Source organism: Myxine glutinosa, chromosome 6 (genome assembly GCF_964187855.1).
Source record: "Myxine glutinosa chromosome 6, kmMyxGlut1.1, whole genome shotgun sequence".
NCBI classification, from domain to species: domain Eukaryota; kingdom Metazoa; phylum Chordata; class Myxini; order Myxiniformes; family Myxinidae; genus Myxine; species Myxine glutinosa.
In genome coordinates this window covers 136224405-136251150 of record NC_136266.1, presented here as the reverse complement: position 1 = coordinate 136251150, position 26746 = coordinate 136224405, and the positions used below count along the sequence as shown (strand labels likewise).

Below are 26746 nucleotides of genomic sequence, written 5' to 3'. Positions count from 1 at the left end.
ATCAATCATCTGGACTGGTCTCCCATCTCCACTGCCTCTGACATCAATTCTTCCTGGGAATTCTTCCAAAGCAAACGGCTCTGTCTCATGCACAGATTTATCCCATCTCGTCTTCAGTTGTCTTACCCTTCCTCCCGTCCATGGTACACTGAATCTTGTGGTGAGGCAATTGTCCTGAAACAACTTGCCTTTGCCTCTTGGAAGGCTAATCCAACTGAAGGCAATCTCAGTTCCTTCCACCAAGGTCGGAACAAGTGTGTGTCTTCCCTCAGGAGTGCCAGGAAGCACTATCTCTCCACACTCAAGGATGAACTCTCAAACCTGTCTCCTTCCTCCAAATCCTGGTGGCGTCTGGTCAAATCTGTTTCTGTTGTTTGTTCCCTCTCAATCCCCTCTCTTACCTCAAATGGCTACACAGTTGACACCACACGTGAAAAAGCCGAATGCCTCAACTCTGTGTTTGCCTCAAATTCTTGTGTCCCAAACCCATCTCTCTCTGTACCCACCGTACCCAGTCATACCCAGCTGCTCCTGGACTCTGTGTCCTTCTCTCCTGATAATGTGGATAAGTTTTTGTCAAACCTCGTCTCTGATTCTGCAACTGGACCAGACGGCATCAGCCCACGAGTCCTAAAATCCTGCTCTGCCGCTCTTTCACACCCTCTCTCTATTCTCTTCACCATCTCTTTTGCTCAAGGTCATCTGCCATCAGCTTGGAAATCAGCCAACATTACTGCTTTACACAAAAAATGTGCAAAAACAGATCCTTGCAACTACAGACCAATCAGCCTGCTCCCAATTATCAGCAAAGTCATGGAATCCATCATTGCTTCGGATATCAAATCCTTCCTCTTCTCCAATGGCTTGATCGCCGATCATCAATTTGGATTCAGACCAGGTCATTCTACTCTGGACATGCTGCTTCTGCTGTCTCAACAATGGATGGGGGTCCTTAATGCCAAACAGGAAATCAGAGCTGTCTCCCTTGACATATCACGTGCCTTCGATATGGTATGGCACCCAGCTCTGCTCACCAAACTCTCCTCCTATGGTAACCATGGAAATCTCCATGCATGGCTTGCGGACTTCCTCTCTGGTCGTCGTCAACGTGTGGCCCTGAATGGATTTCTCTCATCTCCCCTTCCTGTTCAGGCTAACCCCCACTCTCGTAGGGAAAATGGCCTTTTAAAATGCATGTTGTTGTTGTTGTTGTTGTTGTTGTTGTCCCCTTCCTGTTCAGGCTGGAATTCCCCAAGGCAGTGTTCTGGGCCTTGTGCTTTTTCTGGTCTTCATCAATGATCTCTATGACTCTCTGGAAAATCCTCTCTTTCTCTTTGCTGATGACTTCACTCTCTGCCGCTCCATTCCTCATCCCTCAGATCGGCAGTCTGCAGCCTCCTCACTCTTTGCAGACCTGGACAAAATCACAGACTGGTCAAACAAGTCGAACATGTCTTTCAATCCTGACAAATCTCACACTCTTACTATGTCTCTCCGAAGAGATCGACTGGACAACCCTCCCATCTACTTTCTCAACAATCCTCTCCAAGAAGTTCTGTCACTCAAGGTTTTGGGTCTCACTATCTGCCATGATCTTTCCTGGGAAAACCACATTTCCAAGCTGGCCTCCAAAGCCATTCGCCGACTGGGCATCCTCCGTCGTGCGAAGTCCTTCCTTGGCACACCTGAGCTCCTCACCACATACAAGGCTTTCATCCGCAGCTCAATGGAATACTGCTCTCCCCTCTGGGCTGGTGCTCCTGCCTCACACCTAGCTTGGCTTCACGCTGTTGAAACCAAAGCTTTCAGAATCATTGGAATCTCCCGCGATGAAGCTGATTGCGAGGGCCTTTCACGCACTCACCGCAGGCGGGTCGACGGTCTTTCTGTCTTCTGCCGACTCCTTTTCGGCCTAGCTCCCCCAGCTCTATCTGTGCTCTGTCCCCCAAATATTCCTGCAGGTCGCACAAGATCTGCCAGCAACCCTGTTCTGCTGAAATTTGCACAATCAAGACTCTCTGCTCACCTTCGCTCTTTCATTCCCCTTTTCTCTCGCCTCTGGAACAAACTCCCACACTCCCTTCAATCCCACTCCTCCCTCCAGGTCTTTAAAACAGCTGTTCACCACACTCTTCCCCCATCTCTTATCTTCTCTTATCTTCCCCCATCCAAAACCTTGATCTTTTCTACCCCCGCTAATTCACCCCAGATCCACTTTTTTGAAATACCAACTCCTTTCCTGGAAGTCCTTGCAGTATCCATGTGTTTTATAGTTTTCCCACCTCCCCCACCCCCCCCCCCCACCCTCTTTCCATGCCTACTCCCCCCAAGCCCACTCCCTCCCACAGATCTCCCGATGTCCCTGCTCTCAAATGTTGTGCTTGTGTGCTTCCCCCTCTCTCCCCATCTTGTCTACCGCTGCCCTTATTATATGTTTTATGTGTCCGTTTTTTTTTGTGTGATTAATGTTAACTCTTTCACGAGCCTCGAAATTGTGTACCAAAAAAAAAAAAAAAAAAAAGACGTGGGATTTTAACCTTGAGTTGCAGCTTCATAAGGCAAGAGCTCAAGTAGTTAGATTACACCGTTGATTAATTCGCTATAAATTCTTCTTCTCCATTTATCGTTGCCTTATGCTGCCGAAAATGCAGGCCTTGTAGATTTTGTGACTTGAAATAAAATGTCGGTTCCATTTTTCTCAAATGGAATTTTCTCCTACATCTTTACTCTCAAACTAGGTTGTTTGATGGATTGTTTTTTAACGGATTTATAGCACATTTATCAGACAATTGATGGTAGGACATAAGATTTTCATATGGATGGCAGGGATGGTTCAATTGGTAGCATGCTCCCTTCTAAGTCTTGTGTTTGATCCCTGGGCCGATCGATTTTGACTCAACACTTATGGTGTGGTGCCAGCAGCGATCGCTGCACTGTGTGATGTAATAACCTCATAAAACACCCATAAACCGTCTTGGATCCCTCACGGAAAATGTATAAACAGCATTAAAGTTTGGTAATAGCAGCCGACACTTTTGATTTCCACTGGTTGTTTTTACGGCTTTTTATGTTTTTTATGCATGCCAGACAGGTCTGCAGCAGGTGGCAATGACGACAGTGAGCCACTGCCTAGCTTTGGAATTGGACTGTATTTCTATGATGTATATATTTTGAGAACAAACAGGTTTCACAAAAACTGGGTTCTTATTTTGGAAAAGTAATTGTTGGATGAAGGAATGTTGATATTTTCATTATTCTGAACACAAATCAAAGTTATTTGTTGGAATGCCTTTCCGCAGGCGGTTAGACGATGATAAAGGACGGACACATGAGCTCGAGCATAGTGCTATAAAGTGTGTACGAGGTGTACTCTACTGTTACATGCGCCAGGCCGACAAGGTAAATGACAATTTGTTTGTTTCTCTTGAAATATCCTGTCTTGTATTCCTCTTGTATAAACTTCAAAGAGTCATGTTTTTATCACGTAAAATAAGTAAGTGTCGGAAATTTTGTCCAACACCACTCGTCCCCTAACCCTTCCTCCCATTTCCCATAATGCAATGCATATGCCCTTCACTTTACTCTTATTCTCCTCTGAACCAATTTCTCCTATGTCCCTACTTCTACACATCCTTGTGATTCATTCTCTTCCTTATTTTAACTCATCCCTTTATTTACTTATTATTATTGTTTCAAATATATTATGGACTTGATCTGTTGGAATCGCACCATAAACTTGCATGTCCATGGCCGTCGTTATCCAAACGAAGAGCAAAGGCCATTAATAATATAATCTTTTGACAATCAATTGGCCTCAAATGGCATGTTGCCGATACAGTCAAGTGTCGGTGGTGCACTTTAATTTGACTTGGGCTTGCCCTAAAGTGTTCATTGTGGATTCAATTACATCTCTGCTTGCCAGATGCCTGGGCAGTATTGTCAGCGTAGATTCCCATGGACGCTAACACGCTCCTCTCAGCAGCAGTGCCCAGATCTCATATCTTTATCACCATGCTGCTTTTCACCTTCCTTTATCTCTTTATTTGAAAATAACTTGTTTTGTAAGGATTTACTCTTGGAGGTGTTTTTTAATTCCCCATGTGTGGTTGGCACAGGCATGATTGTAAAGGTTTATTTGGTGATTGTGAGCAGGTGGAGCAGTTCAAGAGGCACCCTAGCCCAACAAAATGCTTGCACTCAGTTTTTGATGCTCGTACTGGGGATGCTGTTCTGGATTATAAGGACTATGGGCATCTACAGGTACACCATCACCAACATGATCTGAAGCAATTACAAAGTAAAATAACAATTACAAAGTGCCACAACAAAAGTGAATTAGAACTGTAATACATGCTCATTTTCATGTATAGTCTCCCCATTTGCTTATAGCTGTGAGATGTTTGTTTATAGTATAATTTATAGAAAGCAAAAATATGGAACCAAGTCAATGAAGCTATTCTTAAAATTCAAAAGGCACAATCCTAGGTTTTGTCCCCAGGGAGCCTTCATCAGAACAAGTGGATTTTTTTTGTACTAAACCTCATGTAATACCTTTTTTAAATGGTCGAGGTAACCCAGGTCTGCAGAACACCACAAAACCCAATGCATTTATCATATCATAGCGTTTGTCTCATGAGTGTTGGTTGAACTATTGATTTTATTTCTGTTTGTACATAACTGTTTGATCTCATGTTCTGAACTTTTTTTTTGTATACAAAGTCGAGGCTCGTGTAAGAGCTAACACGTAAAACATATAATAAAGGGACCAGGAGATGAGAGGGAGAAAGAGGGAAGCACACAAGCACAACAGCAGACAACAGGGACATTGGGAGATCTGTGGAAGGGAGAGGGCTGGGGCGGAGGGGGGGGTATGGAAGGGGTACATGGTATAAAACAAATTGACACTACTAGGAATTTCAGGAATTAAGTCGGAGATTGAAAGAGGTGGATCTGGGCAGAATTAACAGGTGTAGAAAAGCTGAAGGTTTTGGATGGGGGTGGTGAACGTTTTGGATGGGGTAAAAGATGGTGGTGAACAGCTGTTTTGAAGACGTGGAGGGAGGAGTGGGAATGAAGAGAGTGTCGGAGTTAATTCCAAAGGTGAGAGAAAAGAGAAATGAAAGAGTGAAGGTGAGCAGAGAGTCTTGATTTTGGTAGTTTCACCAGAAGAAAGTTGCTGGCAGATCTTGTGCGACTTGAAGGAATATTTGGGGGACAGAGCACAGACAGATCAGGGGGAGCTAGGCCGGAGAGGAATCGGCAGAAGACAGAAAGACCACCAACCTGCCTGCGGTGAGAGAGTGAAAGGCCCTCAGAATCAGCTTCATCTTCATCGTGGGAGATTCCAATGATTCTGAAAGCCTTGGTTTCCACAGCGTGAAGCCGAGCTCGTTTGTGAGGCAGGAGCACCAACCAAGAGGGGACAGCAGTACTCCATCAAGCTGCGGATGAAAGCTTCGTATGTGGTGAGGAGCTCAGTCATGCCAAAAAAGGACTATGCACGACGGAGGATGCCCAGTCGGCGACTCATTTTGGAGGCCAACTTTGAAATGTGATTTGTTCCAGGAAAGATCATGGCTGATAGTGAGACCCAAAAGCTTGAGTGACAGAACTTCTTTGATATTTCTTGTGCTTCTAGCATATTGTTAGAGCCATTGGGTTAATCTGGTTGCCCGGTTAGAATCCCGATGAAGAGCCTCAAAGCCGTCATGGTGGTCGACTGATTCGGTCGTTTGGGGTCTGATTATGGGCCTGTCCACCATGATACCACACCTTATGGAATCACCAAGCCAGTCAATACGTCACACGCTGATCGGTACGGTAAGCCTGTTCTCTAATAGCAATCGAGCGGAGTCGCCAGGCATAGGCATGACCTTGTTCTGGAGGCTAATCGCCTGAACCCAACCTGTCCTTTAACGGATGTGTTCAGTTTTCATAGCGATGAGGAACACTCAAAAGCACCCTGAGACCAAGTGGTTTAAAAATGTACTTGAGAGAACATGGGGCTGGAATGCAATCAGAAGCAATGCAATCATTAATCCATTAACCACCTATCCACAATATGAGCCAACAAACAAACAGATGATCCTAATCTATCTCAGCATTAACACGCCTCAGGAAATAGATGATAAAGAGAGGCAGACAAGATGGAAACACCCCGGCTTTGCCTGGCAGGACACAGCTTGTGTGCCTGGCAAACCTTGGTGTGCCCGATTATCCTAGTAGGCACAGCTCAAAGTCCACAAGGCAGTAGCTCAGGACGTTTGAGGCAACCTGCAGAGGTCGGGGCAAGGGGAGGGTGTGAGAATTGCCGAGCATTAGGTGGAGGTGTCCTTCCTGCCAACTATGCTCAAATCCCATACAGCCTTCATGCTGGAGTCCAAGATGCCACTCCACTCGCCAGATGTTTCACATCCTGGGAGATGTGTGCGACATGTGCGACATCCCTTGGATGGATTGTTAATTAAACTGGGCTTCTGTCTACCAGAATTAGTTGGTGGATGTTAAAATTCCCTCGGTTTCCTTCCAGAAGTGTCGGCGAGCTATCTTCAGAACCCCCAAACAAATTACAAATTTCTGCCCTAACCTACAGGGGTCAGTGCATTAGCTGCACGCATTCCCAGCAAGTGATGCTACCCACAGCCATGTGCTGCATATGAATAAAAAACAGGTTCTCAGTGTTAGACCATTTGCAGAAATTGTTGAACTCAATTTTGAGGGAACGAGCAATGTTTTGCCTCTCATAAACAGGTCGCTGCACAGTTAAGCAGGTGGTAGTCTACAATCTGAAATAATTGGTGCACTGCAAAGTGAGTTGTGCTGTCGCATTGAATCAATCAATGAATCAAATTTTTCTGTAGCACTTTTCACTTTGAAGCAATATCTCAAAGCATTATTACAAAGAAGGACATGACTAAGACAATGGCAGCTGTAATTAGGATGGGAAATGAGTAATCTATCTATAATTCCACTAATCTCTGTGTGTATGTGTGTGTGTATGTATGCGACAACGATTTCTCGACAACTACCGGTCCGATATACTTGAAACTTGCCAGGTATATTGCTGGGGACCCGAGGATGTGCCTTTTCAAGGTTTGAAATTAATTGGACAAGTACTTACCGAGCTATGGCGATTTAGCCGTTCGCCGTTCGCTTTGGCGTTGCGAATGGACCAAACCATTCCATGTAAATAGAGGGGGGGGGGGTTCTGTGGTCGTTGCGAATGGACGAAACCATTTCATGTAAATAGAGGGGGGGGATTGTCACTGTACTCGCAAGCCGTTCGCCGTTCGCTTTGGCGTTGCGAATGGACCAAACCATTTCATGTAAATAGAGGGGGGGGATATAATTTTAGATAGATATATAGTACGGGCATATATATAGTACGGGCATGCCCTAGTAATAATAAATGCCCAAAGATCAAGGGCACAGCACCAACTCTTTTAAAATGATAGGAATGAGTCAAATGGACGAGTGCTGGTTCTACAAGATTGAAACAAAGCACCATGGATCATCGTCTCTGAACACAATCTGTGCAAAGTGTGCATGCAAAGAAGGCACAACAGCATATGTAGTGTAATCTGCTGGCATATCTGTGAAAATTTCAATAACCCGGCCCCAGAAAAGTCCTGGAAGCATAAACCAAAACCACGCATCGATAAATAATGAGGGAATATAGTGCTCACATATGGCCTGACCATCCCATCAATCGCGAACGTTGAGAACAAGGCACTGTGGACTGTACATGGTTATGAGATATACAAAAAGTAAATGATGGCATTGTGACTTGAAGTGCAAGTATCCCGTGACTTTGGCCTAAATAAAGCAAAAATTGGAATAATGTCCAAGTAGCAGGACCGTTCAAACAAAGTGGAGATAACTTGGATGCTGAGGAGTGCCAGCATTATGCCAGTGATAGTTGAGGCAACTGGGATGATAAAGCAGAACTTCACTGAAACTTTGGCAGTGATACACAAGGAAATATTACAACAAAAGAACTACAATTGGAGGATGACCAGCATTCTTTAACAATCTTTAAAAGAGCCCTTGGAACGTAATTATGAGAACAGAACATACTCGGGATACCTTTGCGGGATACTTTTGGCCTGGAAGTGCTTCAATTCACCATTTAATAAGTAATTGCAACCAAAAGGAAAAGGTGAGAAAAGCAAAAATGTAAAAAGGTGGGGTTTTAGGAAAGGTTTAAGGACCGTAATTGATGAGGCAGTGTGAATTTTCGACGACACCGAGTTCCACATGTCATCAATAAGTCATCTTTGTGCAAGGAACGATAAGGAGGTTCCTGGTGTTAGACCGTTGTGTTCTTTAAGATGTGAAATGTGGGAGTGGAAGGTGTGATTCTTGCCATGTAGATTACGAATTTTACTTTGCAGACCCAAGATCCCATTGTCCACAGTAGGAAACAAGAACAGCACTCGGTAGAGAGCATACCTCCGCCAGGCTGAACAGTTTGTTTTGTATCCCACTGATAGGCTGGATCTGCATCTGCATCTGGACCTGAACCAAAATCTAATCGGCTTGCTCTTGTTGCCTATCCCAACTCTTCCACCAAGTTTAGTCATAACTAAACTCCATAACTTTTTTTAATATCATGTTATATATCGCTTTTCGCCCGATCTATCAATGGTAAAGAATCACTTTAAAATTAAATAATTCTCGTATCCGAATCAATATTCAGATCTTCACCAAAATCGAATAGATTCATCCTTGTCACACACCCAACCTGTCCACCAAGTTTTGTCCAAATCCGTCCATAACTATTTGAGATATTCTGCGTTATGTCGGTTTTATCCCTGTTACTCAATGGTGAGGAATCACTTGAAAATTAAATAATTCTCGTATCTGAATCCAATCCATATTCAGATCTTCATCAACATCGAATCCATTCATCCTTGTCACACACACAACCTGTCCAACAAGTTTCGTCCAAATCCATCCACAACTTTTTGAGATATCTTGTTCACAAACAAACAAACAAACAGACAGACAGACAGGGGTGAAAACATAACCTCCATCTACCTTCAGTGGCCAAGGTAATAAAAGACGTTGGGAAGATAATGATAACCAAGAGGATTCTACCGTTTACATTTTGTATCCCACTGATAGGCTGAGTCTGGATTCGGACCTGAACCAAAATCTAATCGGGTTGTTCTTGTCGCCTATCCAACTCGTCCACTAAGTCTTGTCCGAATCCATCCAAAACTTTTCGAAATATCTTGCTACCTATCGTTTTTTTTCCCCTATCTCTCAATGGTGAAGAATCACTTTAAAATTCTAGTATCCAGATCTGGATTTTCACCAAAATGTAATGAACTCGTCCTTGTCACACACCCAACCTGTCCACCAAATTTCGTCCAAGTCCACAGCTGTTTGAGATATCCTGTTCACAGACAGACAAACAAACACACAGAGGTGAAAACATAACCTCTGCCCTTCGGTGATGGAGGTAATGAGTAAGTGTGGCTCTTTAAAATAAATAAGCACCAATTAGTCTGAAAAAGGAAATCTGACAAACAGCAGAAGAGAGCACAAGCAATATCCTTGGAAAAGAGCGAGGACAGAACCACTCTTTGATACTTTCACAAAACCACTCACATCTGTTTTACTGTTTAATACTCAACAGGTAGTTGACATCGTTCTATACAGTCATTCAGACGATGTCCTGTAATAAGGAAGTCCACTGCAATGAGTGAACTAACATTGTATATGGATGGGCAGATTATCCCACCCTGAAAGTCGTTGATGAACGAGTTAAGTTTTGACTGACAATGCAATAGTGGCATGACAATCTTGACTTCCTGAAGATTGAATTGCAAATCCACTTCCATGTTGCCTTCAGTTGGATTTGAACCCCAGTCCAGTGTGCTAACCATTAGGTCGTCTTTGTACCCTAAATGGTTAAACAGGCCACTATAATATCGTTCAAAGACATTCATCCTTGTGCACACCTTACCACTTATGCACAAACTACCGTGCTCCTTCATTAGTACATCAAAGTAGTACGTCCGAAAGCGGTGTGACGAGGGCAAATTTTATATGGAATTGAATTTGTAGAAAAGTGATAAAGACTATGAGAAAAGTCAGGGCAGAGAATCGGCCTGTTGATTTGATCGAGATATCATTTGATATGAACATGTCACTGTGCGCATGATGTTGACATTTAAATTGATTCCATCTTTTTCATGTTTGGGGGGCAAGGCAGATTCAATATCCGGTGGTGTTTGCTGGAAAGGAATTTGAAATGAAAACTTTTCCTGATGACAGATAAGAGTAGATAATGAAAGTGGATGCTTGCATAACAATGTAAGATGTACGATATATATATGTGTGTGTGTGTGTGTGTGTGTGTGTGTGTGTGTGTGTGTGTGTGTGTGTGTGTGTGTGTGTGTGTGTGTGTGTGTGTGTGTGTGTGTGTGTCCAAAGGTTTAAGATTGAGTTTTTGGTCTGTCAATTGGTTGGATTAGGACGAAAAAATATGATATTCTTCCTTCTCTTTTTTTGTATGCAAAGTCAAGGCTGATGGAGGAGCTGGAACATATAACGCATCTAGATGTAACAAAACAGAAGCAACAGGAGAAAGAGAGGGGGAAACAAACCAACAGCAGGGTTGTGGGACAAAATAAAGGGAGACTCGGTGAAATAAGGAGGAGGATGCATTGGGTGTACAAGATCGATACAGAAGCAAACTCTCAGGATGGAAAAACTGGAAATTTGGTAAGAGGTGAGCTTGAGGAGGGTTAATAGGGGTACAAAATATTATGGTTTTGGATTGGGGATGATCTGAGATGGTGATGAACAGGTATGATGCAGACCTGCAGGGAAAAATGAGATTGAAAATAATGTGGAAGTTGGCTCCACAGGTGGGGGGAAACAAGAGGAATGAAAGAGTGAAGGTGAGCAGTGATTCCGGACATTGGGATTTTCACCAGAAGGGGTTGTTGGTGGACTACTGTCGTGGCCAAAAATATTGGCACCCTTGCACTTTTTTCAAATAACGCACCATTTCTTCCAGAAAGTTGTTAAAATTAAAAAATCCTTTGGTATCCACATATGTGTTTCTTTGGTTTGCAGTGGAACAAAACAAAAAAAGCTGAAAAAAATTACTAATTCTTAGCTTATTCCACACAGAAATCCCAAAATGGCCCAGACAATATTATTGGCACCTTTTGGAAGTTGTTCGAAATAATTAGATTTCAAGCAGGTGATTCTCCTTTACTTTGGAGTTGAACTCACCTGTGGTGAGTTGCAGGCACCTACAATATAAAAAATATCACTCATTCAACCAGTTTGAATAGAGGAAAGGAGTCTTCTGCTGTTTTGTGTTACTGTGTGTAGTGTGTACCGCAATGAGCATTGAGAAAAGAAAGAAAACCAGAGAATTGTCTGAGGACGTCAGACACAAGATTGTAGCCAAGCACGGACAATCTTAAGGCTAAAAGTCCATCTCCAGAGACCTTGATGTTCCTGTGTCCACCGTACGCAATGTTATCAGGAAGTTTAAGGCACATGACACTGTAGCCGACCTGCCTGGACGTGGCCGCAAAAGAAAACTTGATCAAAGATTGCAGCAAAGGATTGTTCGAATGGTGGAGAAAGCACCTCGATCAACTGCCAAACAGATTCAAGATGACCTTCAGACACAAGGTACGACAGTTTCAACTCGCACCATCCATCGCCAACTCAATGAAAGGGGTATTCTATGGTAGGAGACCCAGGAGGACCCCACTGCTGAGAAAGAGACGTAACAAAGCCCAACTGGAGTTTGCTAAAACACACCTGACCAAGCCGAAATCCTTCCAGGAGAATGTCCTGTGGACAGAAGAGACCAAATTAGACCTTTTTGGTGAAGCACATCATCTCTATGTTTACAGAAAACAAACTGAAGCCTTCAAAGAAAAGAACACCTTCCCTACAGTCAAACATGGAGGAGGCTCAGTGATGTTTTGGGTTCGCTGTGCTGCCTCTGGCACTGGGTGACTTGAATGTGTGCATGGCATCATGAAATCAGGAGATTACCAAGGCATTTTGGAGTGCAATGTTCAACCCAGTGTCAGAAAGCTGGGTCTCCGTCGAAGGTCATAGGTCTTGCAGCAGGACAATGACCCCAAACACACTTCAAAAAGCACCCAGGAATGATTGAAGACAAAACGCTGGACTGTTCTGAAGTGGCCAGCAATGAGTCCAGATCTAAATCCCATTGGATACCTGTGGGGTAGATCTGAAAACAGCAGTTGTGAAAAGTCACCCTTCAAATCTGGGAGAACTGGAGCTGTTTGCACAAGAAGAGTGGCCCAAACTGCCAGTAGAGAGGTGTAGGAAGCTCATTCATGGCTATAGGAAGCGCTTGACTGCAGTTATTTTGTCCAAAGGCTGTGTTACCAAATATCAAGTCTCTGGTGTCAATAATTTTGTCAATGCAATTTCTTTTTATTTTCTGATTTAAAAGGATATATTAAGTTCTGAATCAAAAACAAAGGTTCTGTAATATTAACAGTGAAATAAAGAATAGTGGAGACCAAATACTTTTTCAATTTCAACTTATTTTTGAGAAAATTGTGAGTTCTTTGAAAAAAGTGCAAGGGTGCCAATATTTTTGGCCACGACTGTGTGTGCAACCTGCAGAAACCTCAGGGGTACAAAGCATGGAGAGGGCAGAGGGTGAACGACCAGAAACGAGGTGTAAAAACATAGAGAGACCACCGACCTGTCTGCGACGTGAAAGCGATAGGCCCATATACTCAGCCTTAGCACAGGTGATTCGAATGATCTTGAAGGCCTTTGTTTCCATGGCGTCATGCTAAGCAAGGTGTGATCAGGAGCACCAGCGCAGTACTCCATGAAGCTGCTTTCAGGATGGTTTCTCTTTCAATACAGTTACCACACCATGTGAGCATTTTCCTAAATTTCCCAGCACCTGCAAATTCCTTTTAAAAACATCTCTGGGCTCTTTTCCTACTCTCAGATGTGAACTTTCTAAGCCCGTGAGATCATAATGAACCTTCAACAGGAAATGAATGCACAAATAGATCAAGATCCTCTGAATGCTTTGGAGCATGAACACGGTGATTAATTATCAATTTTATTTTGGTTATAACGATGCATGATGGATAGAATCGGTGAATTGCGAATGCAGAATTTAAGGCCTTTCGTTTTTTTGGGGTCAGATTGATGCACTCTCCCTCTTTCTACTTTTTCTTGTTGAGATGATTGCCTCAGACCTTCAAATAATCTACAACACTGATGAGGTATGAAAGATCTTCCGATCCTTCGATTTGTATCTTCCTAGTTCCACGCCCCCTTCCCTCCTCCTCCCAGCTTTCTCCTTTTTAATGTTTTTTCACTTATTTTTTATTATAAACTGTAAAATCATTTACAATAAAACTTCTTTTTGCAGGTAGCATTTGTTCAGAACTTGGTGTTTTGCGTTGAACGTGCATACCGTGTGCCTGACTTTGGCATGTGGGAACGTGGGAGTAAATATAACAACGGAAATGTGGAATTGCATTCCAGGTAAGGATTGCTCTTTGTGCCTTTCCCCAATTTCACTGCACGGAACGTTCCCATCCCTCACCAACCCATGCCCCATTTCGCAAGTTCATTTCAATCTTCCTGTCTAAATATACAGATGACAAACAGACAAATGAAAAATCACTTATAGAGTGACACTTGGCAAAACAGAACAAAGGAGCATGGCACTCATTGGAGCATCCTTTTGACCTCAAAAATAATTTGTGGTTGAATTCAGTGACCTGATATGCAAATCGTCTTCAAAGTTTAAGTTAATCAGATGAAAATTGTCAATTTTAGAAATTCGGCCTATGTTGACCTTTTGGCCTGTCTTGACCTCAAAAATAGTTGTTGGTTGAATTCAGTTAGCCGACATGTAAAACCTTTTCAAATTTCAAGTCATTTGGATGAAAATTGAGGATTTTAGAAATTCCAAAAAAGTGGTTGACCTTTGGCCTATGTTGACCTCATACATGACATGTTGATCAACAAAATAGTTGGTGGTTGAAGTCAGTTAGCCGATGTGTATATCCTATTCAAATTTCAAGTAAATCGGATGAAAATAGAGGATTTCAGAAATTAGAAATGTTTTTTTTTTTTTTTTTTTTTTTTTTTTTTGTATACAAGATCGAGGCTCGTGAAAGAGCTAACATTAATCACACAGAAAGACAAACCAACACATAAAACATAGAACATGGGCAGCGGTAGACAAGATGGGGAGAGAGGGGGAAGGAAACAAACACAACATTTGAGAGCAGGGACATTGAGAGATCTGTGGGAGGGAGAGGGCTTTGGGGGGTGGGAGGCATGGGAAGGTGGGGGGGGGGGGGGGTGGGAAAGGTATAAAACATATGGACACTGCAAGGACTTCCAGGAAAGAAGTTGGAATTTCAAACAAAGTGGATCTGGGGTGAATTAGCGAGGGTAGAAAAGATCAAGGTTTTGGATGGGGGAAGATAAGAGATGGTGGTGAACAGCTGTTTTGAAGACCTGGAGGGAGGAGTGTGATTGAAGTGAGTGTGGGAGTTTGTTCCAGAGGCGGGAGAAAAAAGGGATGAAAGAGTGAAGGTGAGCAGAGAGCCGAGATTTCGGCAGTTTAACCATCAGGGGGTTGCTGGCAGATCTTGTGCGACCTGTAGGAATATTTGGGGGACAAAGCACAGAGAGAGCTGGGGGAGCAAGGCCGGAGAGGAGTCGGTAGAAGACAGAAAGACCACCTACCTGCCTGCGGTGAGTGAGTGAAAGGCCCTCGGAGATAGCTTCATCGCGGGAGATTCCAATGATTCTGAAAGCTTTGGTTTCAACAGCGTGAAGCCGAGTGAGGTGTGGTTGTTGACCTTTGGCCTATGTTGACCTTTTGGCCTATGCTAATCTCAAAAATAGTTGGTGGTTGAATTCAGTTAGCCGATATGTAAATCCTCTTCAAATTTTAAGTCAATCGGCTGAAAATGTTAGAGATTCGAAAAAAGTGGTTGACCTTTGGCCTGTGTTGATCTTTTGGCCTTTTGACCTCAAAAATATGTAGGATTTTGTCGTACCACGAACTCTACCTTTCGGTGAAGTTTCGTGAAGATCGGTTTAAAATTGTTACCTGTAGGCAAGTATAAGTGAGCGGACAGACAAACGAACAAACATACAATATGAAAAATCACTCATGGAGTGACACTTGGCAAAACAGAACTAAGTGGAATGGCACTCAGTGGGGCATCCTTTTGACCTAAAAAATAATTAGTGGTTGAATTCAGTGACCTGATATGCAAACCGTCTTCAAAGTTTAAGTTGATCAGATGAAAATTGACAATTTTAGAAATTCGGCCGATGTTGACCTTTTGGCCTATGTTGACCTCAAAAATTGTTGGTGGTTGCTTTCAGTAAGGTGATATGAAAATCCTTTTGAAATTTCAAGCCAATCGGATGAAAACGATTTTAGAAAATTGAAATTGTTGTTGACCTTTGGCCTATGCTGATCTCAAAAATAGTTGGTGGTTGAATTCAGTGTGCTGATATGTAAATCCTATTCAAATTTCAAGTCAATCGGATGAAAATTGAGGATTTTAGAAATTTGAAATGGTTGTTGACCATTGGCCTATGTTGACCTTTTGGCCTATGCTGATCTCAAAAATAGTTGTGCGTTGAATTCAGTTAACTGATGTGCATATCCCATTCAAATTTCAAGGTAATCGTAAGAAAATTGAGGATTTTAGAAATTTGAAATTGTTGTTGACTTTTGGCGTTTGTTGCTCTTTTGGCCTACGGTGATCTCAAAAATAGTTGGTGGTTGAATTCAGTTTGCTGATATGCAAATCCCATTCAAATTTCAAGTCAATCGGATGAAAATTGAGGATTTTAGACATTTGAAAAAAAAGTGGTTGACCTTTGGCCTATGTTGACCTTTTGGCCTATGCTGATCTCAAAAATAGTTGGTGGTTGAATTCAGTTAACCAATGTGTAAATCCTTTTCAAATTTCAAGTCAATTGGAAGAAAATTGAGGATTTTAGAAATTTGAAATGGTTGTTGACCTTTCGCCTATGTTGACCTTTTGGCCTATGTTGATCTCAAAAATAGTTGGTGGTTGAATTCAGTTAGCCGATATGTAAATCCTTTTCAAATTTCAAGTCAATCGGATGAAAATTGAGGATTTTAGACATTTGAAAAAAAGTGGTTGACTTTTGGCCTATGTTGACCTTTTGGCCTATGCTGATCTCAAAAATAGTTGGTGGTTGAATTCATTTAGCCAATGTGTAAATCCTTTTCAAATTTCAAGGTAATCGTATGAAAATTGAGGATTTTAGAAATTTGAAATTGTTGTTGACTTTTGGCGTTTGTTGCTCTTTTGGCCTACGTTGATCTCAAAAATAGTTGGTGGTTGAATTCAGTTTGCTGATATGTAAATCCCATTCAAATTTCAAGTCAATCGGATGAAAATTGAGGATTTTAGACATTTGAAAAAAAGTGGTTGATCTCAAAAATAGTTGGTGGTTGAATTCAGTTAGCCAATGTGTCAATCCTTTTCAAATTTCAAGTCAATTGGATGAAAATTGAGGATTTTAGAAATTTGAAAAAAAGTGGTTGGAATTTGGCCTATGTTGACCGTTTGGTCGATGTTGATCTCAAAAATAGTTGTTGGTTGAATTCAGTTCACTGATGTGTATATCCCTTTCAAATTTCAAGTCAATTGTATAAAAATTGAGGATTTTAGAAATTTGAAATGGTTGTTGACCTTTGGCCTATGTTGGCCTTTTGGCCTATGCTGATCTCAAAAATAGTTGGTGGTTGAATTCAGTTTGCTGATATGTAAATCCCATTCAAATTTCAAGTCAATCGGATGAAAATTGAGGATTTTAGAAATTTGAAAAAGTGGTTGAGCTTTGGCCTATGTTGACATTTTGGCCGAAGCTAATCTCAAAAATAGTTGGTGGTTGAATTCAGTTAGCCGATATGTAAATCATCTTCAAATTTCAAGTCAATCGGATGAAAATTGAGGATTTTAGGAAAGAAAAAAAAAGTGGTTGACCTTTGGCCTACGTTGACCTTTTGGCCCACGCTGATCTCAAAAATAGTTGATGGTTGAATTCATTCAGTAAGCCGATATGTAAATCCTATTCAAATTTCAAGTCAATCGGATGAAAATTGAGGATTTTAGAAATTTGAAATGGTTGTTGACCTTTGGCCTATGTTGGCCTTTTGGCCTATGCTGATCTCAAAAATAGTTGGTGGTTGAATTCAGTTTGCTGATATGTAAATCCCATTCAAATTTGAAGTCAATCGGATGAAAATTGAGGATTTTAGAAATTTGAAAAAGTGGTTGAGCTTTGGCCTATGTTGACATTTTGGCCGAAGCTAATCTCAAAAATAGTTGGTGGTTGAATTCAGTTAGCCGATATGTAAATCCTCTTCAAATTTCAAGTCAATCAGATGAAAATTGAGGATTTTAGGAAAGAAAAAAAAGTGGTTGACCTTTGGCCTACGTTGACCTTTTGGCCCACGCTGATCTCAAAAATAGTTGATGGTTGAATTCATTCAGTAAGCCGATATGTAAATCCTATTCAAATTTCAAGTCAATCCGATGAAAATTGAGGATTTTAGAAATCTGAAAAAAGTGGTTGACCTTTGGCCTATGTTGACCTTTTAGCCGATGTTGATCTCAAAAATAGTTGGTGGTTGAATTCAGTTCGCCGATATGTATATCCTATTCAAATTTCAAGTCAATCGGATGAAAAATGAGGATTTTAGAAATTCGAACAAAGTGGCTGACCTTTGGCCTATGTTGACCTTTTGACCCCAAAAATATATAGGATTTTGTGGGACCATGAACGCTACCATTTGGTAAAGTTTCGTGAAGATCGGTTTAAAATTGTGACCTGTAGGCAAGTGTAAGTGAGCAGACAGACAAACACAAACACACAAACACACAAACACACACACACAAACCGGAGTGATCAACATACTTGCAAAAAAAAAAAAAAATTGCCAAGTAATAAAAACAGCATGGAGATGCAGAGCTGCAGGTACACGGTGAACAGAGTCGACAATAATAATTGAAGAGATTGTTTGACAGATATGGGAGAGAGCATTATGTGGTGTTGAGTTGCAGTCCTGGAAGATTATGTAGAAGAACAAGACTGGATAGACACAGGGAGGTGAATGAACGAGATAAATTTAAATAAATAAAAAATCATAAATAATAAAAATCATGACAAGCATGTCAGGTTGATTTGGCCTGTTTATCTATTATCTTGCCTCTCGCGTCATTGAATTGAATTAGATGCCACTGACTGTTGAGCGATTTTTTTTAAATTCCGAAATTGATATTAAGTGCTCAGCTCTGTTAATACCAGGGAATTATTGTTTAGCGTGCTGCTTCATTTGGTCATTTCTCCTGCCATACAACAACAACAACAACAACAACAACATGCATTTTAAGGCCATGTTCCCTGCTAGAGCGGGGGTTAGCCTTGCGGTCCCCATGACAATCTTCTCCATTTTGCCCTATTTTCTGCATCTCCCCTTGTTAACCCCCTTGCCCACATTTCTTCTTCCACCATCTTTAGCCAAGTCTTTCTCGGTCTTCCTCGTCCTCTACTTCCTTCTACATTAACTTCCATCACTCTTCTCAACCAGTCACTTTCATCCTTCCTCAATACATGACCAAACCATCTCAACCTGTTCCTCTTCACAGCATCAATCACAGGCAATATTCCCATCATCTTTCGCAATTCATCATTTGTCTTCCTCTCTCTCAACGATACTCCGCACATCCATCGAACCATTCGCATTTCCACCCTTTCCAGCCTTCGTTGCTGCTCTACGTTCATTACCCATGTCTCGCTCCCATAAATCATAACACTTCTCACACATGCAGCATACACCTTTCCCTTCAGCTTCAACGACACTCCCCTCATCATCAGCACGCCACTCAGTTCCCGAAACTTCTTCCATGCACATCTCACTCGATCGTGCCATATCACCCGATCACCCGATCACACCATTCTCCTGCCATACACTGACTGCTTATTAGTATTGCATTATACAAGCACTGATCAGTCGAGGTGAATTATATACATATCAAGAGCATCGAATTGAAAACTCTTCGTTGAGCATCAAATCACCAGACACGTCTTCTTTTACTTCTCTGATGTTCATTGATTTTTACTTGCAAAATCGAAATTGGTCTTGTGCGCATTATTCCCTATGTCTGTCAATTGCCTACAGGTCACAATTTTAAACCGATCTTCACAAAACTTCCTCAGATGGTAGAGTTGGTCATAAGAAAGAGGCCTATTGATTGTGGTCAAAGGCCAGAGGTCATCTTGAGGTCATTTTTATAAAATTGTCATTTTTTATCCGATTGACTTGAAAATTGAACAGCATTTGCATATTGAATCAATAAATTGGGAAACCAAGTATTTTTGAGGTTAAGGGTGTAGTACTGGTGAAAAATTGAGAAAACTACATAGGTACCTTTGAGAGGCCTTTACACAAAAACAAAGTCAAGTTAATATCTAATTTTCAGTTTTTCTTGAAAGATATAATCTTGGCTTTAACTCAGACCAGTTTCAACGCTTCTTTGTCATATTACATGCATATAATTTGCATAAATTAGACCGTCAATAAAAAACAAGGAAAAACAAAGAACACATTTCTACTTCTATCTTCTATGTCACCTGTCATTCTTTTCACACAAAACTTGGTACATGTATTATACATGTGTTACTCTACTACCTGATGAGAGGATTTTGTGAAATTATGTCAAATGTTCACTAATTAGCTAATTATGCCAATTACCAGATAAAACTTGGTTGTCCTTCAATAAATCCACAATGGCTACTCCTATAAACAAAAGCCTTCATCATTTTAAAGGAAGTGATATTCTGAATATCCTGTCCAAATTTCAGCCCAAAAGAATGATGCAAATTAAAGTTATAACAAATAATTCTACTTCCGGTTATTGAGGGGCATGTATGATGTTAAAAAATTTGAATTTTTCAATAATTAGGGGTACTTCTATGACCTCTAATAGCATGATTCTTGTTTATAAGACTATAAGGAAACTGTTCAGCTAAAAAAAAAAAAAATCACCTGTTCACCAGTACTACACCCTTAAAAGGTTTAAAAGTCAACTCAAGGTGAAACTTCCAAAATCATCAATTTTCATCTGAAAAATCATCAATTTTCATCTGATTGACTTTTAAATTGAAACAGCAATTGCATAGTACCTCAATGAATTGGTAAACCAACTATTTTTAAGGTCAAACGTCAACTCGAGGTCAAACTTCTGAAATCATAAGTTTTCATCTGACAAATCGTCACTTTTCATCCGATTAACTTGATAATTAAACAGCAATTACATATTGCATCATTGAATTGGTAAGCCAACCATTTTTGAGGTCAAAAGTCAACTCAAGGTCAAAATTCTAATATGAATTTTCATCTGAAAAATGAATATTAATCCGATTGACCCGAGCTTTTTTTTTTTTTTTTTTTTTTTGCATACAAGATCGAGGCTCGTGAAAGAGCAAACATTAATTACACAAAAATTCAAACCGACACATAAAACACAAAAAATAAGGGGAGCGGTAGACAAGATGGGGAGAAAGGGGGAAGGACACAAACACAACATTTGAGAGCAGGGACATCGAGAGAAATGTGGGAGGGGGAGGGCTTGGGGGGAGGTGGGAGAGGTATAAGACATATGAACACTGCCAGGACTTCCAGGAAAGAAGTTGGAATTTCAAAAAAAAAAGTGTATCTGGGGTGAATTAGCGGGGGTAGAAAAGATCAAGGTTTTGGATGGGGGAAGATAGGAGATGGTGGTGAACAGCTGTTTTAAAGACCTGGAGGGAGGAGTGGGATTGAAGGGAGTGGGGGCGTTTGTTCCAGAGGCGGGAGAAAAGAGGAATGAAAGAGTGAAGGTGAGCAGAGAGCCTAGATTTTGGCAGTTTAACCATAAGAGGGTTGCAGGCAGATCTTGTGCAACCTGAAGGAATATTGGGGGGACAGAGCACAGAGAGAGCTGGGGGAGCAAGGCCGGAGAGGAGTAGGTAGAAGACAGAAAGACCACCAACCTGCCTGCGGTGAATGAGCGAAAGGCCCTCGGAGTTAGCTTCATTGCAAGAGATTCCAATGATTTTGAAAGCTTTAGTTTCAACAGCGTGAAGCCGAGCTAGGTGTGAGGCAGGAGCACCGGCCCAGAGGGGGGAACAGTATTCCATTGAGCTGCGGATGAAAGCCTTGTATGTGGTGAGGAGCTCAGGTGTGCCAAGGAAAGACTTCGCATGACAGAGGATGCCCAGTCAGCGACTGGCTTTGGAGGCGAGCTTGGAAATGTGGTTTTCCCAGGAAAGATCATGGCAGATAGTGAGACCCAAAAGTTTGAGCGATAGAACTTCTTGGAGAGGATTGTTGAGAAAGTAGATGGGAGGGTTTTCCAGTCGGTACTTTCGGAGAGACATTGTAAGAGTGTGAAATTTGTCAGAATTGAAAGACATGTTCCACTTGTTTGACCAGTCTGTGATTTTGTCCAGGTCTGCAGAGAGTGAGGAGGCTGCAGACTGCCGATCTGAGGGATGAGGAATGGAGCGGCAGATAGTGGAGTCATCAGCAAAGAGATAGAGAGGATTTTCCAGAGAGTCGGAGAGATCATTGATGAAGACCAGAAATAGATCTTTGATTAAGATCAATTTTAATATCAATGAAATGGACAATTTGATGTGTCCATGGCAACCTTTCTGGGGGGGGGGGGGGGGGCGAGGTGTGGCTTTTGCAAGTATCATGCTCTGCAGGACGTCGTTTTTCTCTGGTTTTTTCCATCATCCTCACTTTAATGATTGTAATCATTTCTCTGCTATAAATGCAGTGCACTGGGTTTTGTTGAGCTCTTGACTCACAGCAATTATCCCATTGGCCACAGTTTACTTACGCATTCTGATGACTGCTTTGTGACCCACAAGGTATATTTGTGTGAAGATGATATCGCTATTATAAATATGGCGACTGTGGTTTACCCATTAATTTGGCACGCAGATTGCATGTGCCCTTGCAACAGGAAATTTCCATTCACTTGCCACTACCAGCCAGATGGCCTTTACACCCAGCCATCTGGTTACTAGGCAACAAGGAACTTATACTGATCCATCAACTTGCTGAAATAAATTTATTGAAGAAAAAAAAAACTGCCTCCAATATAATTTTAACAACAAAATCAACTCTAAATGAGTGAGCAGCAATTCATTACTGTCTCATCACTGCACATGTAATCATATTTTTCAAGATTAATTTCAATTTTAGTATCTTTTTATTGAATATATAAACACACCAATTAAATTGCTGAAATTTGTGCTCGCACCAACCTTAAGGAGCATTGACTCTCATCGTTTTCAAACTTATTACAGCTGTTTATGTTGCATTAACTTGCAAAGGTCAATGTGAGCTTGAGCGGTCTTGTATTATATTAGTTTATCGCCCTAATGTAAGTGATATTTTCTGAACTTCAACTGCTCTTTCCCTTTTGGAAACAGAGAATTATATATTTCAGGTATTTATTTAAATAACAGATGGCTTTCATCCTCTCCAACATTCGTTCATACTTGTGAATAGAATTGAAATTGTGGTCTGTGGCACTTGGATGCAAAGTGACAATCAGCAAAAGTGCATGCAGAGAGTTGTGCATCATAATGATGTGACCGAGTTGGTTGTGGATTTTATTTTGTGTTTGCGTGTTGTGTGCACAGTATGTAAGTCCACAACTGATAGTTCGTTGCTATTATTCAGCCCATAATTTATGTTGAAATCGTAGTTAGAATTCTGCACATGATGCTTCTTGCCCCAAAACGTGTACTTTCCTTTTTGTCCCCCGTCGCACTGCAGAGCGAAAGGGGGACTATGGTTTTCCCCTCCGTCCGTGTGTCCGTCCGTCCATGCGTGCGTATGTGTGTGCATGCGTGCATAAGCGAAGGACCGCATTCGAATTTGGTGTGCGGGTGCAACCCACGTCAAAATCCAAGATGGCCGCCGCCATGTATGTCTGACGACATGTATGTCTGAACCTTGTGAGCGGAATATCTTGAAAAATAAGCGAAGTACCAACTTCTAATCTGGTGTGTGGGTGTATCTAGGCATAAGGAAGAACGCTATTGAAAAGTGGGTCGCCACGTCAAAATCCAAGATGGCCGCCACCATATATATGTCTGAACCTTGTGAGCGAAATATCTTGAAAAATAAACGAACTACTAACTTCTAATCTGGTATGTGGGTGTATCTACACATAAGGAAGAACGCTATTGAAAATTGGGTCGCCACGTCAAAATCCAAGATGGCCGCCTTGCATCTTCCACTTTGTCAACTCACATCACTTCACCGACGGGGGACCTAGGCGTAACGCTTGTCATTGATGGTCTTTCCTTTGTGGATGACTTGTACTGCTCCCTCTCTCTTTCACTCTCCCGCAGTTCCATTGGTTTGGCAAAGGCTGCATTGGAGGCTATTAATGGATTTAACCTCTTTGGGAACCAGGTAAGATTTTAACTGCACAATCCATGTTTAATTTTGTTTTTGAACGCTATTTGTACAGAGTAATTTCATTTTCTTGAGGTTTTTGTATTACTTATACATTGTTGCTTCTAGTGTAATTTGAAGTGATTATCCATGCCTCAAGTTCTTACAGGAATTTTATTTTGGATCTGTAATGATATTTCTTCAAAGAAACGTTAACACCTGTACTTTCAGCTAGATCATTCGCAAGATCTCTACAGGATCATCATATATCGTGTAGAGTAGACTGTAGAAAATATATCCGAAGCCCTGGGGTACTTAACATCACTTTTGGAGAGTTTTGGCTCTTCTCAACTACTTCTCTTGACAATCGTAACAATTTCACATATTGTCCTCAGTCTTGCATGCAGCCCCTGTTGAAACCTAAAATTGGGTTGCAATCAACCATATGGAGTACCGTTCACTAGCTAAAACTTTTATTTCTATACATTTGTCCTGTGATGTTTTCCTTCCAGGCACAATAGTATTCACCACACTCCAACAATACAAAACCTATTATTTTACAGGCTTGCAGATGTGGCACTTTCTATTGCTTGCATGATTACCAATCACCCTGTACTACATCAGAAGATGACTGTAGTATAAAGCATTTCATTTCCCCTAGCACATTACCTGTAGGGTAATTACATCAGCCCCCTACAGTGATACACACACAAACACACAGATAGAAGAGATATGCACGAGGTGGTTGGCGTCGCTCCTTCCGATGTGTGTTTTGGCGGCCTGGCTCAGGAGCTTGATGCGCCCTGTGCTACCGGGTGGGAAGGCCCGAGCTTTGACGGACCTCCTCCTGTAGAGCTCCGTCAGTTGAGGATGAGAGAGCGAGGTGAGATCGAGGATTCCTTTCACATGTGGCGGCTTCGGAGTGCACGGCAGCTTTGGTGTGGTGGAGGGCTGTGCATGTGGCACCCTAAGATGTGTGGATCATCAGCGGCCTGGTCTGGCAGCTTGCTGTGTTTCTCTGACCTCATCATGCTGAGAGTGAAACCCCAGGATTTTGTGACTCCCTTTGTGCCATGTTATGCCTGCAAGGAACTGTGCTCTGTGAGATCCAGTAACATTCCAAAAACACCACCTTCGTGGCCAGTTTTGGTGGTGGTAGGAGGAGGCACCCGTGCATTAATTGGTTTTGCCAACTCTAATCTGTCGAGCATGACATGTACACATGCACAGGGAGGGTGGCCTGAGATTTTGTGGTCCCGAGTGGGAGGGGAGCATGAGATTTGGTGGACCCCAGTGGGAGAGGGGCCTGAGATTTGGCTGACCCGAGTGGAAGGGGAGCCTGACAAAGATGAGGACCAGTGGCAGTGACACACACACACACACACACACACACACACACACACACACACACACACACACACACACACACACTTGCATGGGTCATGATTTGCATGTACACATGCACGATTATGGTTTAAACACATGTCATGTTACATTGGCTTTGGTTTTGGTTTTGCTTTGGCATGTTTTGTTTTATGTGACATCATATGCTGTGTATTGTATGCACACATTATTTTTATGTGTTACATACACATATACATATTGTGCACATGTTGTATTGTATACACACATGTTATGCATGACATGTACAGTGGTATGTTGTGTACACGCGACCAACACTCACCCTATCAAAGACTCAACCTCCCCTCCCAACTCAGCCACATATTTGCTGTCCCTCCCCACCCCCCCTCCCCACCCCTCAAACCAAAGTCCTCAATCTCCCCATTCAAACTCTAAAGTCTAAGGCATCAATTCCCTTCCCCCCCAAAAAAAATCTCGACCTCCCTAAAGCCTCAACCTCCTCCTTCCAAATCTGTCCCATCTTTATTCTCAACCCCCACCCCATGCCCCCCGCCCCCCACCTTTCACACTCATCCTTCTCGTAAAAGCAAACGGGCATTTCCACATGAAAATGTCACAGCTGAATATTTAACACTTTCCACACCCGGTGTGTACCCCGGTTTAGAATAGGTACACCGTATCCCTGCGCATCGTAAGAGGCGACTAAGGGTTGGCACCAGGAAGGGCATCCGGCCATAAAAACATTGCCTCAAACAGGGAACCATGATTGTCATGGGGCCCGCAAGGCTAACCCCTGCTCTGGCGGGGAAAATGGCCTTAAAACGATCATTCATTCATTCATGCATTCCACACCCCTGTCATGCTAGCACTGACTTCACAGAAACTCGTCACGGTCACCTGTTCAACTCACAATTTTAACAGAAAATAGTCAGAAATAATAGCAAAAACCTGTGAACCCCGTGACGCCTATCAACTCAAAATCCTTTTAACTATCGCTTTGGTCATTTTGCACTGAAGGGAAAATTTATAGGGAGGGCATGGCAATTATGAATATCACAACTCCAAAGATTTATTTGACTTTGTATAGCAGTAAGCACCAACATGGCGACCGTCATATATATATATATATATATATATATATATATATATATATATATATATATATATATATATATATATATATATATACATATTGTTATGAATTTGGTAATGCAACATCTAGAGCTAGGTAGATCTGAATAGGTAGGTATTCGGCTGTCGTGACAGGGACTCTACATGTAATAAGTTATTGATGTTCAGGCGGTTGTCGGGGTAAGATGTATGAGTGTGGATCTACCTGGAGATTCGAGTGTTAAATAGTGAGGGATTAAAGGTAACGCCCCTGTGAGTATCACCTAGTAATCAAACCTTTGTCCTTTATGGCACTGCAAACCACATAAACATTAGTTAGGTCCTTAGTGCAACATTAAATAATTCCCTTTCCCTGACATTGACTTCGTAATAAATGGGCACCACCAGGCCAAGAACACCGCCACAATACACCGCCACCGTTTACACCTCCAAGGCCTACAAACCTCGCCTGCGCACCTCAAAGGCCTACCAACCTCGCTGGCACGTGTTACACCAGGACCGCGGGGTCACGGACGGGAGATGTCAGGAGTCGCATGCCGCAGAGGGCGTGACCTGGGCGAGTTGGGAGGCTATGATTGGCTGAGGAGCGCGCCAATGTGACGTCATCGGCCACCAATATAGGCGACGGTCGGACGCCATTTCGGGAGTTCGAGTGGAGTCCAGAGTTCGAGTGGAGTCCAGAGTTCGAGTGGAGTCCAGAGTTCGAGTGGAGTCCAGAGTTCGAGTGGAGTC

At 42.1% G+C, this 26746-nt stretch overlaps 1 protein-coding gene across 3 annotated transcripts in view; it reads left to right on the top strand.

Moving 5' to 3' along the window:
* The window catches only part of PHKB (phosphorylase kinase regulatory subunit beta), a 122766-nt gene that overhangs the window by 37673 nt on the left and 58347 nt on the right, over positions 1-26746 (top strand). For all 3 annotated transcript variants that reach the window (XM_068121135.2, XM_068121136.2, XM_078780556.1), the window contains 5 exons: positions 3300-3399; positions 4153-4260; positions 13185-13265; positions 13415-13530; positions 23476-23539. In XM_068121135.2, coding sequence (XP_067977236.1) covers positions 3300-3399; positions 4153-4260; positions 13185-13265; positions 13415-13530; positions 23476-23539 — 469 coding nt within the window. The remainder of the gene's footprint in view (positions 1-3299; positions 3400-4152; positions 4261-13184; positions 13266-13414; positions 13531-23475; positions 23540-26746) is intronic.